At 41.2% G+C, this 17,756-nt stretch overlaps 2 protein-coding genes across 2 annotated transcripts; one reads left to right on the top strand and one right to left on the bottom strand.

Annotated features, from left to right (window-relative positions):
• Nucleotides 1–6,586: 6,586 nt before the first annotated feature.
• On the bottom strand, nucleotides 6,587–10,210 carry rps28 (ribosomal protein S28). Its single transcript, XM_071896334.2, has 4 exons — nucleotides 10,096–10,210; nucleotides 9,727–9,774; nucleotides 9,223–9,345; nucleotides 6,587–6,699 (listed from the first exon to the last, which is right to left on the bottom strand). The coding sequence occupies exons 1-3, from the start codon at nucleotides 10,132–10,134 to the stop codon at nucleotides 9,223–9,225; spliced, it is 210 nt and encodes a 69-aa protein (XP_071752435.1). The 5' UTR covers nucleotides 10,135–10,210; the 3' UTR covers nucleotides 6,587–6,699.
• A 2,401-nt stretch (nucleotides 10,211–12,611) lies between these two features.
• Nucleotides 12,612–16,076, top strand: LOC139909307 (potassium voltage-gated channel subfamily V member 2). The gene is made up of 4 exons (XM_071896335.2): nucleotides 12,612–13,153; nucleotides 13,308–13,941; nucleotides 14,534–14,659; nucleotides 15,759–16,076. The coding sequence occupies exons 1-4, from the start codon at nucleotides 12,612–12,614 to the stop codon at nucleotides 16,074–16,076; spliced, it is 1,620 nt and encodes a 539-aa protein (XP_071752436.2).
• The last annotated feature ends 1,680 nt before the right edge of the window (nucleotides 16,077–17,756 follow it).

Raw genomic sequence — 17,756 nt, 5'->3', positions numbered from 1 at the left:
AGCAAAAGCGCGCCAAATTCCTGCAGGATCTTTATTGGCTCACAGAAATCAAGCCAGAATCATTCAAAAGGCCCTTAGGGTTTCGGCATGTGCAGTTGACTGTTGTATCATATGTGATGTTTGGCATTTGTTTTTCAAATGGCCACAGCCTGTCTCTTCCTCTGGCAGAGGGAACAAACCTGATTGTTCGGTTAAGTAACAGATGAAAGATCAAAACAACCTTTAACCTACATAACGTGGCTTCCTTTTCTCTAGCAAGACTCAACTCGATTAAATTAAGACTGACTAATGTCTGCTGTACGTTACTGGGTAAGGACAGCAACAATTATGCAACATTTCACATTTAACAATCAGTGTGGTAACAGGGTAACAGGTGAATACTGAGATCAAGCACCGTGTCTCTGACCCGGAGTAATCCCTGAAACTATATCTCACCTTAAAATCATGGGTTTGCTGTTTCCTGTTACCGTAGCCATAAAACATGCCTGATCACATCGCAGCTTTGCCCTTACTGCCACACAAAGCGCTGCTTGTTGAACAATACTTGACTCTGTTACAATGGCTGAGCAGCAATGTTGATGGCAGTCCAGGGGACACAGTCCACAAATCTTTGTTTCAGCAGTGTTTACTGAAGGAGGGAGGTCACAGAGCTTCAAAACAACTCTTTCTACCCCCCCGCCCCCCCGCCGCTGCCATCACTCAAGAACAGGCCCGGCAACAACAGCCACACTTCTGTCTGCCCCTCTTCATTTCTCCTGTCTGTCTGTGCACCTGCTGTTTGTGCCACGGCGCTGTTGTGCAGGGAATTGTGGGAAACCGATATTTCTCAACTCATATGCATTGTGGGGGACGCCACCTTCAAAAATAAACGACTTGCTTGTTTTTCTGACCTTCACACTATGCATTCCACCCTTTCTGCACTTTGGCTTACATGTGATTGAAACAAGAATGCAGGCCTGCACAAGAAGAGAATGATGATGCTGGTTTGGCTTTTGTCCCCATCCTGCAAGCTGTCTTCTTTCTTTTCATTTCATTCTTTCTGTCTTTCTGTCGTATGTGTATATTTCTTTCTCCCTGTGATACCTTTCTCTTGGTCACAAACATATGTGAGGGCTTCTTTTTACGCTTACATCCAAAGCTATTTGTTTCGAAATGTTCCCCTTTCAAGGTCCCGTGTGTTATTTGAGCATAATTTACTGGACAGGAGTGAATTAAAGCTCTGTTTGCTTTTTCAAACATAATAAACATAATTAGCATGTACCGGGGAGGGAAGTGCTACTGTATACACACCATGTTTTTAATGTCAGAGTAAGCTCTCACGTTTTCATCTCTCCTGTCTATTTTTTCTCTCCCTGCTTTCTAACGCTCGCCCCATTGCCGTAAGCTACAAAAACTTGGCCTTTCTCTTGGAGGCAGATTAAACCTGATTTAAGATTTTCACCTTCTGCAATTAGTGGCAGGAAACAAGGATAATCTGCAGAGAGGCACGGTGCACTAAAGTTCAATGATGAGGGGGCTTGGAGGGGTGGGGGGTGGGGGGGCAGAGAGGGTAACAGCGAGAAAGGGTGAGATAGAGACTGTGAGAAAGGGAGGAAGAGAAACCGAGAGAGGGAGAGAGAGAGAGAGGGGCAGCGAATGTCCTCAGAGGCGACTATCTTCTTGCCATCCCCTATGGGCCCCATTCGTAAACCTCGGGGCCGTGACCTAAGTCATAGCCGGGGGTCAAGGTCTGTAAATCAGAGGCCTCTCTCCCCCTGGAGGCTCCATGACCTCCCTGCTGCACATCCTGTTACCCAGCAGGAGCGGAGGGACGACGCCTCCTGCCAAGTTCCTCCAATTCCAACAGCCTTCCACATTGCCACAAAATGATCTCCGATTTTAACTAGTGTTCCTGGATATTTAGTAAAAAAGTAGGTAAGAGGTAAAGAGGTATTTCCCTTTGGTAGAACATTCTCATTTTTTAGCATACACACATACATACACACACACACACACACAAACACACTAAGGTGTTCATTAACAGTTAACCTCTGAAATTTCTTCTTTCTTTATACTGGTAATTGCAGGAAGTAACTAGTGTGACCCTGGACAGAGAATAAAATAATAGTATGGGGGCCTACTTTGCTTGGTATTTATATGAGATAGAAGTTTGATTTTGAGACTAGATTTTCATGTTGGTCATGCTGGGCCATGTTGGTGCTTGACTGTTAGGAACTCCCACTATACTATAGAATAGAATACGTGTCAAAAAGTGAAGATCTTCTGCCAAAGTAAAACTTTGCTTTATGATGATGCTGGATCTTGGATCATTCAATCCACATACTACAAGTCTAATTACACACTGGAGCTGGATGCATAATTTGTCCAATCCATATGATATAATTAAGATAAAGAGAGACAAAACAAAATTAGCAAGACTGCACCCATGCCTAATTGCCCGTACACCTATGCACACGTGCACACACACACACACATGACAGGGACAGGCATAGTGTTGCAGATTCCAGATATTGCCTGCAGACAGACATGCCCCTGCCATTCACCCTGCTGATGTTTTTCCCCAGTTGGGTTCGACCTTGAGGGCGATGCAGACAAACAGGGAGTGGCCTTGGAATATATTTGTTTTGAACACTGTGTGTGTGTATATGTATCTGTTTCAGAGGGAGGGAGAGAGAGATGGTAAACACATGCCACCCACTGCTCCTAATGGGTGGGTGAGGCAGAGAGACGGCGGAGGTGTGGAGTGATGATGACAGGGGAGTAAGGCGACACCAAGTTGTTTTCAACCATTCTGGAGATGTTGTTGACTATGAAACCTGTTGAATAACCTACTTGGAATCTCTGTCTTACTTTCTTCTTTCTTTTCTCTCTTTTTTTTGGGTCAAGATACAGCCAGAGGAGGCAGCCAGGGCGCCGGCTCTGTAGATCTGGTTTCTATGACAACCGGTCTCCTGGCAGCTCGCCTCAGGGTGGAGCATGTCTGCTGTAGACTGGTGGGCAACTTGGACTTGTTTATGCTCACATGGGGCATTGGAGGTGTATTATATACAGTTGTGGATGATGCCACCACTTCTTCTTGAATGCAGTCTTCTGTCTTGAATCTTTGCTTTTCTTACGCTTTTCCTTTTTCGGTTTTGCTTTCTGTTCATGTGTGGAGGTAGTGTAAGATAAACACTGCTCATCCTGATTTATGCATTGGTTTCTGAATGGACTTGTAAGCCGAAGAGGTCAAAGTTGTTTTTAAATTCTAATTCTCTCTCTCTATTACTATCTGTCTCTCTCTCTCTTTCCGGGGTGTCAAGTGCCAGCATGCTGTTCTTGGTCTTCCACGTCTTACTGCGAGTTCATGAAATGCTGCCAAGACTTGTTTGTAGCTCGGTGTCAGTTTACCAGTTTAGAGTCACATTACTTGTTGATACCCTCTTGGTTTCAGCCACAGTAATTCTCCCAACGTTTAAGCCTCAGGAACGGCAACTGCATTCACTGCATGCACTGGAGTATGTGAGGGTAAATAATCAATAGTCAGGGAAAACAGGTACATTGTTGTAGTTTTCGTCATTGGTGTACAGAGCTATGAACTAACTAACTAACTAACTAACTAACTAAGCTATGAACAGACCCGCTCTTTCTCGGGTCTTAGCATATCTTGATAAATGTAAACTCATTTTTCCATGTTCCAATAAGAAAGCAGTAACAGTTGTGCTTCCCCCTTGATTTTGATTTACAAAGACTTGATTTACCATACCAAGACACGAGTGTATCAAAAATGTATTTATACTCACATAATCAGCAAGCTGACTTCAACTGTACAGTATACAGTGGTAACCATTTTGCAAGGAGAATACTACTCACTAAACACACTGACTTCAACTGCACATCATTATGATTAGCTTTGTAACATGCTAGTTGATAGTATTTCCCCAAAGTCTACTCTCTCCAAGGTGGAAATAAGTATTACATCCTGGAATTTAAAGAAAAGAAAGAAAAAATGACAACCTAAACTGTTTTAAAATTGAATATATGGACGATGCTATAGAGTTTTTGGAATGACTCACCATAGAAATTATACCAATCTGTTGATCTTCCTCAGTACCTTTTATGACAATGTTGAATCTCTTATTCAGAATTAAATCTGGTGGTAAATTAAAAACAAACAGCAAAATGCCCACGAAACCAAAACATTATGGGATTTAGTCAAACAACCTGTAAACTACTGCAAAATGTAACTAAACTGTAACTGAACTACATGTTAACTTCCCCCTGCACTGTTATATACTGTATACTGTAACAATTTTAAGTATGCTATAGCACAGCACTATCTTGCAGTTACCCTGAATTAATATCACTGTTTTCCAAAACCACAATAAATGCACTGGTCTGAAACAGCAGGTCCATTCCAAGTAATGCAGAAAATAGGTCAAACTAAGTGCAAATAGAGAATGTTGCCAAATGCAGGGTCGTTAAAACATACAGTATACCTACAGCAGCCAAAGCACTACATCACCACCCATAAGTCAAACTGTCAATGGCTTGACCTGCTTTTCTATTCAAACAACTACTGAGTTGCCTACTTTAACCGTCAAGCTGGAATTTCAGCCAGTGACCTCAACACTCTCACTTTAAACCACGGGAGTATAGATTTGCAGAATGCATTCTATTTAAACCAAGTTGGAAGGTTTATTTCAATCATTTTAATCGTTGTAAATCATGCTGTTAATGACAATGTGCTTAGATATAAATTGGTTGTAATCAACACCTTGAAATATCAAGTCACATAATTTGCACAAATCACAGGCAGCATTGGTGCGTGAGATTGTCTTGCACCATGTGGTTGGTGTGAAATATCACTGGTTGCTAGTCATTTGTTATTCCCAAGATCCTGCACAGTTCAGTCAATATTTGTGGCCAAAAACAAGTCTCTCCCAAAGCTAAAAACAAAAGTACAAAGACTCTTTGTCATCAAAAAAAAAATCCTTATCGTGAGTGCTTCCATTGGCAATCAAACAACTTTTACGACCACAGTAACATGGGTGGTTTTCCTGGGGTATCGGCACATCTTGCACCACCATGAATAGACCTTTTATTGGCTGTGAGAGCCAAACAAGTTATGAGTCCTCAAACAAATCTTCAATTCATCGCCAACTGGAGCAGCTCCTAAAAGTGTTTCTTGTTCACATCAGATTGGTCTTGGTTTCTCACTTTGGGAAACATTTGATCATGTTCATAGACATTGTTTGAACCGTTTGAGGCCACCGACATGATCAATGTAAATTCTAATTAAAATAAACTAGGAGTGATGCTACCCTCTACTGGGCAGAATGGAAAATGTATAACTTGAACCTTGTTTCTCCATCTCTTTTTTAAGATTTAGACATACTGAACCACATTAAGATTCTAACTGTAAGAGAAGAAGCAAGGATTAGATAATACCAGCAGCTGATGCAATCTGTCTTGCACTCACAACAGTGGTGTGACCCAACACTTTGTTTTTATCATGGTGATACAAACATCTCTAGAATCAACAGCAGTGTGATATTTCTGCCTCACTGAAACTAGAGATTTTGGAAGTGTCCAGATGTCATTAGGGCAAGTCAAAAATAGAATGTGCTTAAGCAATTTAACAGAGGTTTTGAACATCTCTGGGGACTGTAGCTAGATTAACTGCTGATTCTAGGCTGTTTATTTACTAGTGTACATTATTTTTCATATTACCTTATTGCAGGTACTAGATATTTACAATACAGCTACAAAATCTGAATACCAATTTTGGGGGAATAATCCATGAAATATGCAGTTATGCTAGTACAACCAGACCATCACACACTAAACTACATGGGCTGATATCACTTTCAGTTAATGAAAGTTTGAGCACTCAAGCACCTCATAAATAGCTTTAACTTGAGCATTCACACTATATTATTACTGGATTATTGAAAAATTGCTGCAAAAGATTACATTCTACAGATTTTGTCACAGTCCATGGTACATTTGCACACTTATGTACAAGCACTAAATCAGTGGTTCTCAATGTGGGGTCCAGGGACCACCAGGGGTCCTTGAGGGGGTTCTAGGGGGTCCTGAAGAAATTGATGAATTGTTTAACATCAATATTATTTCATTTATAAGACATTAATGGAATTAGAGAATGTAGAAGAATGACTGTTTTGATCAGTTTCACCGTTATCCCTCTATCTACAGTACAGATAGTCTTGGAATTCTGGACAAAATCATATCTAACAATAAAAATATTCTCAGATTTGGGTCCAAGAGACAAAATCTCATCAAATGGGGGTCGGTGGCCCTAATGTGAACTAAATTAGAGGTCCTTGATATGAAAAAGGTTGAGAATCACTGCACTAAATGACTAGTACCTCTGTAGCTAGACCACTGTCAACTGAAATCAACACCCATAAGGAAATACACTGGTAGATTTGAGTAAGATTTAGCAAACTGTGACAACACTCTCCTGTCTCTCAGTCCAAAGAGCCAGTCGACTGCTGCAACCTCAAGGAATGTCATTTCTCAATTAATTATTTTGGTTAGAAAAAACAGTTCTGCTGTAAAATGAGAACACAGGAATTCCATCCTCAATAACCAAATTTATTTCAAAACATCTGCACAAGTGAGATGTAGGCCATTGCAAGGGAACGACTTCTGCCCCACAAGCGTTGGATCGGCACCTCACAGCTTCACCGGGCACTGTGAAGACAAGAGATAAGTCACATACCATCAAACATTTAACTCATCCAGGAAAAACAGATTTGGGAGAAAACGCTGGAGTAAGACTACTGTAGTTCTGTCAATATATAAACAGCAAGTGTCCCATTTAAGCTGTGTCAGTCTCTTGCATCTGTGTAAACAGCAGATACTAGGACATAACAGCCACAGCATGGAGTCTCTCAGTTCAGATAAAAGTAACAGATTGTACAGCAGCAGATATTATATTCTGAGTCTAAGACAGTGGATTCCAATCCTTGTCCTTGGGGCCCAAAGTACTGCTGGTTTTCTATCCTTCCAGGCAGTTAATTGCATTCACCTGGCAGCCCAGGTGTAAAATTGTCCCCGATTAGAAGTCTAGAATGGAAACCAGCATGAGTCTGGGTCCCAAGGACAGAAAACCACTGGGCTAAGACCACCTACATTTACTCGGGGTTTAATGTAGTGTTGTGACAATACAGTGACAACAGTTTTGACTTTGAATATCTAACAAGGACACAGTGTCACAGATGTGAAGCGCACAGTTCAGCAGTACTGCAGACCATGCAGCAGGGGTATTCAACCATGGAGGGCCGAGTGTATGCAGGTTTTCATTCCAACCACAGACTGCAGCAGGTGATCTCACTGATTGGTTCTTCCTCTCTGGTAGAAGATGTGCTAATCAGTGAAATCACCTGGTGCAGTCTTGGTTGGAATGAAAACCTGCATACACTCGGCCCCCGTGGGACATGATTGAAAACCCTGCCATTCAGTGATATTCAGCATCCTGTGTGCCATGCCTCCTAACGGCCACCAGTGGCAGATTGGCTAACAGTGCGCGAGTGAATGAAGGAATGACTGAGCGAGTTACTTTCTGGATCCATGAGGTGCTTTGCATCTTAATATTTAATACTAAGACACCACGGGAAACAGAAAACCCATGAAGCAAGGCGTTAGGCTGTGTTCGCATTGCGGAGCGGTGTCTGCTTAAAATCCGTGATCTGTCTCGCTTTTGAAAGAAGTGGCACAAACAGAAGCGAAGCGGTAATGGGTGGTGCTCAGTTTGTTGTCAGGCAACCAAGTAGCCCTGAGCGTGTCATTTCGATTGGTCGTCTTGTGAGAAATGTTAGTTCACGTTGAACTATTTTCACCTCTTCTCCCTCGCAGCCAGCAGTGAGCGCAGAATCTGAGCCCTTCCATAGGAAATAATGGAGTTTTTAGCAGAAACTGCTCCGCAAAGTGAACACAGCCTTACAACTGTTGACTTGGACAGCTTTGTAGCAACTTTTGTACAGGAGTTTTGGGCAACTGCAGTTTTGATGTCTGCTGAGTGTCTGTCTTTACTGGCACCGTGAGCAAAATAATTCTATATTTTACTTGTGGCACCAGTTTTGCGAACCAGTTAGTGGACTTGGATTCAGTTTGAGACGTGGTGGGCTGTTTGACACCATTGCCATATTTTCAGCCATTTAACTCAGAATGCTGCACCCACCATCAAGAGCCAGACAGCAGCTCAGTAGGGCTGTCAAAATTGGCCAAAAATGACGTTTGATTATTCCTTCAAAAAATACACATAGGTTCGAACCATTCGAATATCTATTTTTATGTCCTATAAAAGATCTACATACCTACACATTTCAAAATAAACAAATAAAATAATGTCCTATACCGTAAAACTTCATTTAAAGACCGTAGATCTCTCTCTCTCTCTCTGCTAGAGTGAGAACTGAGAACGCGCTGTCTCTCGGAGCGAGATCAAATGAATGATTCGTAATTGATATGTTATTCGATAGCCAAATTTTTATACAGGTTAGGTAATATTCATACTGGTTTAAATAAACAATTTGATACAACTTTATCTCGAGGTTCCACAATTTTGCCGTCTGACCAAAATCCGAAGTATTTCCAAACAGGGCTTTTTAGATTGCGGGGGGTTGTGAACTCTCTGCCATCATTACCACACGGTTGTTGCTGAATTATTCGCTCGTTTCAGCTTGACCTACATTTCATTTTCAATCAATGAAAGTGACGTTGTGTGACTTCTGTCCGTCATGCAGTGCATTCAGTGCAGCGGCTCAGGCCCTCGCGAGGCAGACAGCCGCGGTAGTGCTGCTTTTTTTCACAATCGAATATTAATTTTCACAATCGAATGTCTGTTTTTTTTTTTTACAATTTGATTATATAATCGAATTTAGAATATTTGTTGACAGCCCTACAGCTCAGTCTCTTCCAATCCACACTAAATGTGTGTATGCAGGCTTTCGTTCCACTAAAGACTACACCAGGTGATTTCACTGATTAGCACACCTTCAACCAGAGAAGACAAACTAATCAATGAAACCACCTGGTGTAGTGACTGGTTGGGACAAAAACCTGCATACTCGGCACTCCATGGCACATGGTCTAAACATTTAGAAATTAAATATTCCTCTAACTGATATATACACTTTATAATACTTTTGTCAGCTGTATTCTAATGCCCATTACTTAACAGGCTAACACATGGCTGGGTTTGTGTCCCCTCACCTATCGCAGCCTCCTGGCTTCTCTTTCAGACTCCAGAAGCGTGAGCACATCTCCCTCTCTGACTGGGCCCTTTACGTTCCTGATGATGGAGCGGTTGCTGTCATCCATGAACTCAACACGGACCTGCAGGAAAGCAGAAAGCACAAGAGAAAAAAATGCCACCAAGTTTAGGGTTAATGGAGCAAATTAAGTTGAGGTTTCTCATGAATTTATAGTGGTCCACTTTAGAACATTTAACATTACACAAGCACTGGCTTGAATTGACTTTCAACATTAATGACACTGGGAAATTACAAATATTTCTTAACAGTCAGCAACTCCAGAAAAAACAGCTATTAGTAGCCAGATATTGAGCATGTGATAGTGCTCAAAGACTTAAAACTACATCCACAATATTTCAAGACGTACATCTGGTGATGCCAAAGTTAACTAGTAAAACAAAAAAGAGAATGCTAACGTTTAATCTACAGAACGAGTACTGAAATGTTAGCCTTATTAGCATACCTGTGTACATTGTCCCTGGGAACCAGTTCTTCCGAGCACCTTGGTGACCTGAAATGAAGATATACACTTAGATGAGCACTACACACATTAACAAGTTAATTCCGTGTATTATTATGGCAGCATGTGTCCAAGAGTAACTCGAACAGGCTAACGATGTGCTAGCTAGCTGACGCGTTGTGCTGTAGCTAAAACTGTAGCATGGACGGGCCTCCACGATGGGAGAATTACGGCCGAAGAGCCGTTTGAAAATAAAGACGTTCAGAGTCATTTTAGCTTCAAGTATTTGGACCCGTATGCAAGATTAATAACTAATGTTAGCACAAATTTGCTTAGATGTCATTATTTCCACCAAATAAGACATTTTCTTACTCTTGCGAGCTTGATCGGCTGCACGCGGCTGGCGTCCATGTTGTCAGGTTAGACCGGAAAGGAAGTCACGTGGTGCATGGATTGTATATATCTCAACTTCAATCCTTCAATTTATCTTTTGTTACCAATTTTATTTAACTTCCTATTTAATCATAAGGCTGTTGAATACAATAAAGAATAAAAAAAGAAACGTTTAAGATTAAAATTATATTTTAGATTCGCAGTTCCTTTTCCGGTCGTTTGGACAATACCATTCACACAAAACGGGTGCGAAGGGGGCCGTACCATTACGAATATCACTAATGATAACCTTTTACGGCCTATAATTAGAACGATATGATTGTGATTGTGTGTTTTTTTAATCCGCTGGTTTGCAACCCATTTTTCTAGGCTACATGCCTGAATGCAATTTATATGTTCCCTGTTTGGTATTGTATGTTGAATTCTTGCAATTAAAAAACTAAATTGAACTTTTATTTTCACAGACTTTGGACTGGGATAGTTTCATTTACCCCCCAGAAAATTTGTCATTGTGTGTCTTTCGTCACTAATGCTAAAATGAACGTAGTTATTGTGTCTCACTAGGTGTCATGATTTGTTTTCTTTTAGCTGCACATGGTAGTCTGCATACACATACATTAAAAGCAGCATGTGCACATTATTTATAACATGTCACGTTTGCCAGTGATATAAGCAGTGACATATCTAGAGTCTGCATAATCTGTCATTTTGATGACACATGGGTGAAGCGTGTCATTGCACTCTTTTGACTTCCTGACAGACAGGAAGCAGTACGTGCGGATGGGCAAGCTTGTCTCTGAACCCCGGACCATCAGCACTGGAGCCCCACAAGGCTGTGTGCTCTCTCCTCTACTCTTCTCCCTCTACACAAACAACTGCACCTCTCTGCGCCTCTCACTGACCCAACGACATTGCACACATACACAAACACTCACACACATAAGCACGCACGCACACACACACACACAAATGCACTGTTGTTCCTGCAACACCAACATCTCCCACCTCACCATACAATTAACATGTGCAATACATCGTATATATTTTGTATATATGTTGTTAATATTTTGTTAATATTTCGTTAATATTTTGATATTTCTTGTATTTGCTATATTTATGTACGCACCAACCACACCAAGTCACTTTCCTTGTATGTGCAAACATACTTGGCATAATGAAAGAATTCTGATTCTGATTCTGATTCTGATTCTTTTGCCCTCTCAAAATATGGGGCCCCATATGGTGGCACCTCTGTGCTAATCAAATGAATGCAGAAGACACTTAAAATAAATGTGATTGATAGGCCTCGTCAGCAGATCAATGAACAACAAGGCAATACCATCCAATTGAAGAATTCATATTTGTTATCCATATAGCCATGGACTGTCCTGTCAAAACCAGAGAACCCAGGCCATCTAACTTCATTTAGACCTATTTTTCGTAATATTCTCATTTTCATCTTATTTGTTTTATCTAATTTGTTTTATCTAATTTGTTTTAGAGGGAACCAGCCGAGGGTGGTTAGGGTTAGGGTTAAGGTCACTGAGAAAAACTTGACTTCTCCATAGGGGATTTTATCTAATATATTATTACAGAATACATTTAATTCAATTGAACATGAAAATGATTCAGTTTCCAAATAAATAAGTTTGCCATTACTGACATAAAAGATGAAACTGAGTTTTGTAATGTTTAAATGAATAAACCTTATTGTATCGTATTTTTTTGGGAAATAAGAAGAACAACATTAATTCTGTGTTTAGACCATAGAGAAAAACCTACACCAATTATTGGCTTCTTGATATTTCATACATTATAAATTACAACACACAAACTTGACATAATGGATAGGGCCTGTGAAACCACCTGGTTCTAAATTTGTGTATAATAAAGTTTATCTGCTCCCCTTGCAATTATTGTTATGTGTCATTTATATTTGTCCAAGATAACTCTCTCTTAGAGTAAAAAGCTGCTATGACAAATGCCTACATCAAAAAGTCTATAGCTATAACCAGTGTAGGTTACTGTAGTTTCTGCCTGAACTTCCTGTCCAAAGGCTTTTAACAGCCTAGTCAGCAATGGAAGACTGCCATCACGCCACTCTCTGTCTTTCCTCCTCTCAGAACTCAAAGCCTTAAATCACAACACTAATCCTCACAGACAGTATTTTTAACTTGCGTTTGGACAGAAAGAACAGCAATAGGATTAGAGAATCAGTGAGGAGGATGAATCCCCAACTCATGCTGCTGATCTTCTTGCACGTTGAGCGGCAAACACGGTAGCTCTTTCCTTCTATCTTCTTTTCTTTATTTCACCCTGATGGCTGAATTTATCGAAGGACCATATCCTGTTTAAATGGAGATCTTGTGGAATACTGTCGCCATTGTAGAGCTCTTTTCATTCATTCGCTGACTTGACCTGGACTTGGTAAGAGAGCTTTGTTGGAGAGATAACTGCGGCCTCGTTAGTAGCTTGTCTCCTAAGGAGCTGCCGACATGGAAGCTCTAAAGCCCAAGCTGAAAGTGCTGAAGAAGCGCCGCTCCAGTCTTTTTGCGACGGTAAAACGAGACATAAGTTTTTCTCAGAGCATTGAAGAAGAGGAGAGCGAATTCCCTTTTTCACAGGACAGCTCCGTGAAAGCATGGACATCTATGGACAATCTTGACACCCCCTCTGTTGGCAACAAAGGTGTCAGTGAAGACCACAACAAAGCCATACCAAACCCAAGGAAATCAAACATCGTCAACCTCAATGTGGGGGGAAAGGTCTTTCACATCCCCAAGCATTTGGTCCTCCGCTACCCAAAAACCAGGATTGGAGTCCTCGCCCTCTGTAATGATCCGGTCAAGCGTCTGACACTCTGTGATGACTACAATGTTCAGAACAATGAGTTCTTTTTTGACAGGGACCCCATGTTCTTCCACTACATCTTCCACTTCTACTGCAGCAACGTCATGTGGGTGATGGAGAGCCTCTGCCCCATCAACTTTGAGGAGGAGATGAAGTTCTGGGGGCTAAAAATGAAGGACACTCCAAGGTATGCTAAGACCTTTCTAGATATTCAATATTCAGTACATGTAGTGGGGTTTGGGTCTGTGTTACTGTCTGTGTGTGGCTATTGGTATGTGTATGTGAAAGGGGTGAAAACTAGTTCCTGTTGTTGGGGCAATAAACTATCTGCTTCTCCTCAGGTGCTGCCGCATTCTGTTTGAGGAGAAAGTGGACGATATCAGAGACCAACTAAAGGTTAACCAGGAGCTGATTGATGAGATTAAGCCGCACCAGGACGACAAGGGCTACCAGATCATGTTTCTTGGAGTCATCCGGAAGGCCCTCTGGGACCTGATGGAGAATCCCTACTCCTCGCTGTCGGCCAAAGCCTTTGCCGTGTTTTCCAGCCTGTTTGTGCTCATCTCTATCGTTGCCATGACCCTGAATACAGTGAAAGAGCTCAGGGTGTACAAAGTCTCTGGCAGAACCTACATGGAGTGGGTCGAGGTCGCTTCCATCCTGTTCTTCACCATGGAGTACTTCCTGCGCCTAGTCACCACCGCCAACATCAAACACTTTGTGAAGAGCTCCCTCAACTTTGTTGACCTGGTGGCTGTTATGCCCTACTTCATCCAGATCGTTTTTGAGATGTTTTTTGTAGATTCCGAAGACGTCAGTGCGCAGGAAGACCTGAAGACCATGGCTAGGGTCAGCAAAGTCAGTAAGGTGCTCAAGGTGGTCAAGCTGATGCGCATCTTCCGTATCCTGAAGCTCGCTCGACACTCCACAGGCATGAGGGCGTTTGGCTTCACCATCCGCCAGTGCTCTGAGCAGGTATGCTGCGTGTAGGAACAACAAACAAAAGAAAAAGGTTGTCGCTGTTGTTGGGTGAGAACTTTGTATCTTCAAACTGTCAACTTTTCAAGAACTAAGAAAAACAGCCTAATTTTTACCTTGACAGCCAGGCATTTTTTAATTTATCTAATTGGTTTTGAACAGGATTAATAAACCCAAGGATTGTAGAACTTTCTCAACCCATAGAGGAGCATGTAATCCTAAACAAAATTGGAGTTACAATGTTTTCACCCTAGAGCGCCGATATACTACATATAAATGCAAGTTTTCAATATATACAAATGAGGGAACACACACAAACACACACACACACACACACACACACACACACACACACACACACACACATATTACAAGTCTTCATTGGAGCATATCTGTCAGTTTTTGGCTCAACACTTTTTGACAAGTACTGTATCTGGGGGCCATAAATGTATTATATATTATGTAAAATAGCAGAGTCAGAGTAAAGCTCATCATGTGAGCTGATGGATGATCCTAGATCAGTAATTATATTCATTTTCAGATGCATATGGACCCTGCTGTTGAAGTGTACTTCCTTATTTTCCCTCAGGTGTGCTGTCTGTTCCTCTTCATTGCCATGGGCATCTTCACCTTCTCCGCTCTGATGCACTCTGTGGAGGTGGATCAGCCCGGCACGCCGTTCAGCAGCATACCAGGTGCCTGGTGGTGGGCTGCGGTGAGTAGGCTTCACCACAACCTCCAAAATCCAGCAAACTAAGCATGGTTCTGGTTCTGGATGCTTTTTTTCTTGAGGTTTTTAAACCATACAAAATAGCAGGAAAACCACAGTGCTTCAGTCTCTGACCTTTCAGTGCTTCCTCTTTAGCAAAAGTGATTATGATGAGTAGACAAAATGTCTAAAAACCCCTTCTAGTCTCTAAAGTAAAGGTACTAAGAGAAAGCTGTTACATCTGTGGAATTACATCATTATAATATTAATATTGTTTCAATAATATTTTGGATACCATTTCGGATCCTGTTTCTCCTCATAAGTGACAAAACATTACATGGCCAATTGAGCAAGATGATAAAATTTTCCTCTGATCTTTGTTGTGTTGCTCAATATAATAACAATATAATCTTCAAAATGTACTTGTTGTTTTAACTTCCTGAAACAAGGCATTAGACTACAGTGTGTTTAGACATCATCAGTATCGGTTCTCTGTGATTCTCTGATTTAGGGACATTTGGTTTTTATTTATCTGGTGGCAGCTGTTAACTCATACGTGTCTAATCCTGTCTAATACGGTGTAATGCGTATCCTCTCTGGTCAGACACATTGATTGCAGTCAAGAGAAGGAAAGAGTCCCGGTGTATTCCTGGAAGTTTATTTGATACTGTTTATTCTCAGCAGTATTTACATAAACATGTGACAACAGAACTGATCAGTGCTGTCAATACAAAAAACATCTTAATTATTGGACTGTCAGAAAGCCAGTTTCATGGACAAGGGGCGATTTGAAGCAGGTTGAAAGGGAAAAAATGAAGGAAAACCCAATGCTTTACCTTCCCACCATCCCCTGTATTAAAATTGAACAAAGTGATGGCTTTCATAAGCCTTTATACTTTTTCATGTGAAATGCAAAGGCCAAACACCTATCTGAAAATAGGGGTGGAGTTGTGAAAAACATGATTGTGAGGTTTGTCCGAGGAACACGACTGCAGTCAGACGCCATGTAGTTCAACTGGCTTAATGTTGGTTTGAATTGGAAATGTCTGTTCTTGAGAATGCAACTCAGCACTCTTCCCTTCACTCTTTTCTTTTCCTCCTGCAGGTGAGTATCTCCACTGTGGGCTACGGAGACGTCGTCCCTATCTCCTACCTCGGCCGCTGTGTGGCATTTTGCTGCATCTCCTTTGGCATCATCCTCAACGGCATGCCCATCTCCATTCTGTTCAACAAGTTTTCCGACTACTACGCCAAGCTCAAGGAGCAGGAATACACCCATTCAAACATCGAGCGCACCTTCCAGCTCAGGAAACGTCTGAGGCGCAAGTTTGACAGCTGCTTTGAACCGCAGCCAGAGGAGTCAGATGATGAGATACACTATCGGCCCACTGGAAGGCACACTACCCATGAGACCGTGGATTGAGAAGAGCTGCCTATCCACGACCTCGCTAACCCTAAATGGCCTTATCACCCACGGGGCTAGAGAGTCTAAGACCCCATCTGCCTCCAACCCTGAGCCTATGCGATGGAGGAAAGTAAACAATCTAAGGGGGGAAATGAAGGCAGAGGCAAGTGGAGATAAGCTTTAAACCATAGCTTTAGGCGCTGTTTGCACGCTATGGGTGATGACTCTTCTGTCAAATGGACAGGAATCAATGACTCTCCCGGACAGCGTGTTATCTGTTTCCAAGAATAGCACCTGACTGCGACTAATTCTGGCTGAACAGAGCTAGATGTTTGCCATGAGGAGATCAAGTGGTAATATTATTAACAGAGCAATGTTACACTAATCACTTTAAGGGCAGTGTGATCTGTGTGACCAGCTGTTTCATTGGAAGTGCTATGAATGAACTATTTTTGACTTCTTACATTCACATTTTCCTTTACAATCAAGACAAATTAACTAACTTTTATTTCAACCAATCAAATGCTGAATGTTTAGCCAATACCAGGCAGCAAGTCAGACAGAATGTCTTTTGCTTTTTTATGTAAAAAGATGTGTATAAGCAATGGAAACCACTCAGAGTCCTTGACTTCAACCACATAAAATGTATTTGAAGACAGTATTGTAATTATGCACTACTGAGGATTGAGGATAACAAGGAAAACATTATTTAGCATATAAACCAGACTTTTCTACAAGTGACAGTACAAAGTTGCTTGTGAAATGCTGAGGATTTGTCCACTAGTGACAGATGTCTCTTTTTTGTTTACATTTTTTGTAGTAATGTTGAAGCAACAGTAACCCAGAAGGTTAGAGAAAAAAGTACACTCTTTTATAGTATATTGCATTTTACAGCCCTTCTATTTATTTTAATATATTTTCTGTTTATAAGTAGAAATACCTTTTTCAGAGATGGAAGTACAATCTATCAATCAGTGTTAAAATATATGCAAATACTGCAGAATACTGTGTCATTATTTTTTCTTTCTTGCAATATACTGTATATATATACTGTATATATATATATATATATATATATATATATATATATAACAATAACGATAACATTTGGATTCTTAAGGTTGAAAATCAGTTTTTTATTTCATAGATTGACTTCCCCAAACCCCTAGATTTAAATATGTTCTGTGTGAATATGTTTGTACATACATAGTCTCACTTCTCTATCATATTTGAAGAAAAAAAAGCTGAGAAAAAATCTTCCATGCTGAATAAAAATTCTCTACTTTGTACTTGAAGTTCAGACCAGAATATTCTCTTTCTCTCTCTCTTGTTTTATCTTAACACACCATCCACTTTCCTCTCAAAAGGCACAAAGCCTGTAAACTGTGGAGTCCATTCTGCTGGCAGACACCAGTCTTATTCACTGGAGAGACGATGGCTGCCTGTCTAATAGGATTACAGGATAAGGTAACGGGAGAGATGCCAATGGTTTTAATAGCGTCGTCAGCATCAATTAAACCTCAAGACTACCGAGAGCTTCTGACCGTCTCATGTCACTGGCTTAGGCCATTACTCAACCAGGCTGAATTTGTCTGCACCATAAACAGGAATAGGTGCGGTCAGTGGGGACAATAGGGACACGCATGCATGAATGTGCACACACACACACACACACACACACACACACACACACACACA

The sequence above is a fragment of the Centroberyx gerrardi genome, chromosome 13 (genome assembly GCF_048128805.1).
Source record: "Centroberyx gerrardi isolate f3 chromosome 13, fCenGer3.hap1.cur.20231027, whole genome shotgun sequence".
Lineage (NCBI taxonomy): Eukaryota > Metazoa > Chordata > Actinopteri > Beryciformes > Berycidae > Centroberyx > Centroberyx gerrardi.
The sequence above is the reverse complement of the archived record's forward strand: the minus strand, read 5'-3'. Positions and strand labels throughout refer to the sequence as shown.